The following is a 4,881-nucleotide window of genomic DNA, read 5'->3' as shown; positions in this document are numbered from 1 at the left end:
GTTTCACTATGTTGGCCAGGTTGGTCTCAAACTCCTGACCTCAAGTAATCCACCCGCCTCAGCCTCCCAAAGTGCTGGGATTACAGACATGAGCCACCACACCCGGCCTTTGTTGTTATTATTGGTCACCTATCCGTTTGCCCTCTATCTGTCCCTCTGTCCATTTATGAGTCCTTTGGTCCTGCCTGCCCTTGTTGAGTGCCCAGCTCAACAAGCACTATGGCAGGCTCTCAGTAGCCCCGTGCATGGCCCAGTGAAGACTGTGTGGGTCCCAGGTGCTGAAGGAGAAGAAGCAGGCTACGGAGCGGCTGGTGTCACTGTCGGCCCAGAGTGAGAAGCGACTGCAGGAGCTCGAGCGGAACGTGCAGCTCATGCGGCAGCAGCAGGGACAACTGCAGAGGCGACTTCGCGAGGAGACGGAGCAGAAGCGGCGCCTGGAGGCAGAGATGAGCAAGCGGCAGCACCGCGTCAAGGTCAGGCTCACGGCAGGGCGGGGACCCTCTGTCCAGGCCAGTAGGCTGAGCTGGCGGCCCAGCCAGGGGAGCCCAGGTAGTTTGCCATCCACAGCTACGTGACCTTAGAAAGCAGGTCACTTAGCCTGAGTCTGTTTTTTCATCTGAAAGTGCGGAGTGTTACAGGAAACTCAAGGCCAGGGTGAGACTTCAGTGAGATGAGGTATATGAGGTGACTGGCACGGGCTTATTTCTAAGTGTTTGCGTCTATTTGCCAGTCTCCAGGGAGACTTGTGTGGGATGGGTCTGGGAGATGCTTCACAGGGCTGTCTTGGGAGTGGGCAGGCACTCCTGGGGACTTTGGGATCGGTGGCAGGCTCTGGTAAGATGCTGGCACCATAAACAGCCCTGCCCACTGAGCTCCTCACCCAGGAGCTGGAGCTGAAGCATGAGCAGCAGCAGAAGATCCTGAAGATTAAGACGGAAGAGATCGCGGCGTTTCAGAGGAAGAGGCGCAGTGGCAGCAACGGCTCTGTGGTCAGCCTGGAGCAGCAGCAGGTGGGGCCAGGCTGCGTCCGCACCCAGGGCTCCCCTGGGGGCTGGCTGGTGGGTGCACTTTTCTCCCCAGTGAACCTTGAGTGGCGGCTGACAAAGCCAGAGGTGGGCCCTGAGTTCCCTCCCTCCCTCGCTGCTTTTCCTTAGAAGATTGAGGAGCAGAAGAAATGGCTGGACCAGGAGATGGAGAAGGTGCTACAGCAGCGGCGGGCACTGGAGGAGCTTGGGGAGGAGCTCCACAAGCGGGAGGCCATCCTGGCCAAGAAGGAGGCCCTGATGCAGGAGAAGACAGGGCTGGAAAGCAAGCGCCTGAGGTCCAGCCAGGTGAGGCCCTGCCAGGAGAGATCCTGCCAGGTGAGGTCCAGTGAAGTGAGGTCCAGCCAGGACAGATCTTGCCAGGTGAGTTCCTGCCAAGTAAGTTTCTGCCAGGTGAGGTCTAGCAAAGTGAGGTCCCTCCAAGTGATAAACCTGCCAGGTGAAGTCCTGCCAGGTGACGTCCCTGCCAGGTGAGGTCTAGACAGGCGAGGTTCTTCTAGGTGGTATCTCTGCCAGGTAAGTTCCAGACAGAGGAAGCTCTGTCCTGCTGGGTTCTGTCCTGTGCCTCCCCATGAGCCGTAGGGCTTCAAGATATTTATGACACGGTTACAGATGTATGTGTAGAAGAACCTCTTTTAAGTGTCCCTCCTCCAGTTCATTTCACTCATTAACCCCCTACTCAGGGCCTGTGCAGGAAGAATGAGGAGGTACAGGTATTGGAAGGTGGTATAACCAAGTAGAAGGAGACTTCTTCGCCTGGCATCATTACTTCCTCTAGAATAGGAAGGTCAGCTTCTGAGCCGCAGCATCCTCTTCTGTCAGATGGGATCATAACGTTACCATGACGGCTGCAGGGGGATGGCAGTCACTGATGCAGGGCCTGTTCCAGTACAGGGGCCTGGGCCAGACGCCCGATGTCCCAGGCCTGCAGAGGCCAGGAGCCTTGCTCCTGCCAGCACGCATCTCTCTGATGTCCAGGAGGATCCAGGGTGCTACTGGATGATCCATAACTTCCCTTGGCCAGGAGAGCCCTCACTTCCTCCTGCATCTGGCTCCCAGAAAAGCCTTTGGGGCTTGGCCAATTCCTATCACTGTCCAGTCTGGTCATCTCAGTGACAGGTCATTCCTCCCACCCTTACCCATTGCCCCTTCTTGCCAGGAGGGCCACGTCCCTCTGGTCCTTATCCTCCTCTCGCCATCTCTGAGTGCCACTCTGCGAATGCTCTGGTCCCTTTAGCCCCACCTCCTGGAGCTTCTGTGAACTAAGTCTGGTCTCCCTGCTGAACAGAACATTTGGAGTGTTGGTTTCTTGAGGGAAGGACCCAGCTCCTCCTCAGCATCCGGCCCTTTCTGTCACCCTGTGAGGACAGTGCCTGTTCCTTCTCTAATCCCTGGCGATTCTGCCCCCAGGCCCTCAATGAGGATATCGTGCGAGTGTCCAGCCGGCTGGAGCACCTGGAGAAGGAACTGTCCGAGAAGAGCGGGCAGCTGCGGCAGGGCAGCGCACAGAGCCAGCAGCAGATCCGCAGGGAGATCGACAGCCTGCGCCAGGAGAAGGACTCGCTGCTCAAGCAGCGCCTGGAGATCGACAGCAAGCTGAGGCAGGGGAGCCTGCTGTCCCCCGAGGTACCCTGCGGCCCCCTGGCTCAGCCCCTCAGCCTCTGCCCCTGGCTTCCATCATCTGCCTGTCTGCTCTCCTCAGCCCCTGCTCCAGCCCTCTGCGGGTGCTGGGCCTTGCTGTGAGTGGACCCAAGTTTGCACTGTTAGGTGGAGGTGGGGGCTGGGGAGGGCTGGCCTGGCCCTTCTGCCCCTGCTTTGGCCTCATTGGCTGGAACACAGGGGCCAGGCTGTGATGATCCCTCAGCTCCCTTCTGGCTGGAGCCCCGACTCTTGTGCTGCATTTGAGTACCTGCCCGCACGTCTTGGCTTTGTGTGTGGATAGAGTGTCAGGAGCATACTCAGTGCACCTCATGCCCACACATCTGTGTTCCCTGAGCAGAGAGAAGGCCTATGTGACTACAGTCATGTGCTGTGTGACATTTTGGTGAATAACAGACAGCTAATACAATGGTGTTCCCAGAAAATTATAATACTGCATTTTTACTGTGCATTTTCTATGTTTAGATACACAAATACTCACCACGGTTAACAACTGCCTACAGTATTCAGTACAGTCACATGCTCTCCAGGCTTGTGGCCTAGGTGTGTGGTGGGCTATACCATCTAGGTTTGTGTGAGTACATTCTGATGTTTGCATGATGTCGAAAACACCTAATGATGCATTTCTTAGAATGTATCCCCATCTGTAGAAGCTTACCCAGCAGACACCGTGGTGCCTCCGTGGCTGTCCCAACCATGCCTTTTGTTTGGTTAGGGCGCTCTGAGCTTCCTGAATGTAGATCATTCACAGGGGCTTGCAGTTGAGCAGGCTGCCTCTGAGCAGTGGCCCCAGCTGACCCTGGGGTCGGGGCTGTGACGGTGAGCAGGGGGCACCTCTCTCGATGCGCTGACCTTGGGACGAGGGGACCCTTAAGGCCCAGTTGTGGCTACGTGTTGGCTGTTGCGTGTCTGCCCAGGACTTCAGCGTTCAGGCAGTGGGGGCTGTTCCTCCATGCATGCCCCTGTCCCTGCAGGAGGAGCGGACGCTGTTCCAGTTGGATGAGGCCATCGAGGCCCTGGATGCCGCCATTGAGTATAAGAATGAGGCCATCACATGCCGCCAGCGGGTGCTTCGGGCCTCAGCCTCGTTGCTGTCCCAGTGCGAGATGAACCTCATGGCCAAGCTCAGCTACCTCTCATCCTCAGAGACCAGAGCCCTCCTCTGCAAGTATTTTGACAAGGTGGGCCACCAGCCTATGGCCCCCACCTCCTCCTCCTGCGGCACGGTGGGGAGGTGTCTCATGGCAGCTGCTCCAGCAGATATCCCGTTTCCTCCCAGACCGGGGGACAGAATCAGGACCAGCTCATCTCCAGGGCTGCCTGACTTTAAAGCCCATTTTATTTGTGAAACAGACCCAGTGTCCTACCCTGCCACTTCTGCTTTGATTGGCTCACCTCAGGGTAGTCCATGGCCACAATAGTGGCTCTCAGTAGGGGATGTTTTTGCCCTTTGGTGACATTTGGCCATGGCTGGAGATACTTTTGGTTGTCATAGTGGTGGGGGTGGAGGCCAGGGATGTTACTAAACATCCTGTAACACACAGGACAGGCCCCCACAACCAAGAATTATCTGGTCCCAGATGTCCATAGTGCTGAGGTTGGTCTAGATGAAATCCCACAGCTTGAGGCTCTGCCAGCTCCATGGTGTGTGGTTAGGAAAGGGCTGGTGGCAAGAGACAGCAGATAAGGTGAGAGCCAGCTCTGATCGTTGGAAGATAAATAGAGCACTGAGAAGGTGTCTGAGGCTAAGTCTTGGTTCAGCAGGGAAGACCCTGGTGATTTCTTAGTGCCGTGGTGGCAAGTGTGCCAACACTGTGTCTGTGGTTGAGGATTAGCCAGATGAAGAGGGGTCATGGTGGGGGCTGAGCCTGGCTGGGTCTTGGGACAGGTGGTGACGCTCCGAGAGGAGCAGCACCAGCAGCAGATTGCCTTCTCGGAACTGGAGATGCAGCTGGAGGAGCAGCAGAGGCTGGTGTACTGGCTGGAGGTGGCCCTGGAGCGGCAGCGCCTGGAGATGGACCGCCAGCTGACCCTGCAGCAGAAGGAGCACGAGCAGAACATGCAGCTGCTCCTGCAGCAGAGTCGAGGTGAGCAGCCCCAACCCACCGCTCACAGCCCCGGCCCAAGGCTCACAACTCTGCCCCCTCCATCCCCACCTCTCCCCCTGGCCCCCGTCCTC

General features: G+C 57.3%; 1 protein-coding gene across 1 annotated transcript in view; it reads left to right on the top strand.

The window, feature by feature from the left end:
• KIF7 (kinesin family member 7) overlaps positions 1–4,881 on the top strand; it is a 22,986-nt gene that overhangs the window by 16,650 nt on the left and 1,455 nt on the right. The window contains exons 13-18 of the mRNA XM_011986344.1: positions 276–473; positions 885–1,010; positions 1,155–1,331; positions 2,454–2,669; positions 3,677–3,883; positions 4,591–4,789. Coding sequence (XP_011841734.1) covers positions 276–473; positions 885–1,010; positions 1,155–1,331; positions 2,454–2,669; positions 3,677–3,883; positions 4,591–4,789 — 1,123 coding nt within the window. The remainder of the gene's footprint in view (positions 1–275; positions 474–884; positions 1,011–1,154; positions 1,332–2,453; positions 2,670–3,676; positions 3,884–4,590; positions 4,790–4,881) is intronic.

This window comes from Mandrillus leucophaeus, unplaced genomic scaffold, assembly GCF_000951045.1.
Source record: "Mandrillus leucophaeus isolate KB7577 unplaced genomic scaffold, Mleu.le_1.0 Scaffold297, whole genome shotgun sequence".
NCBI classification, from domain to species: Eukaryota; Metazoa; Chordata; class Mammalia; order Primates; family Cercopithecidae; genus Mandrillus; species Mandrillus leucophaeus.
The sequence above is the reverse complement of the archived record's forward strand: the minus strand, read 5'-3'. Positions and strand labels throughout refer to the sequence as shown.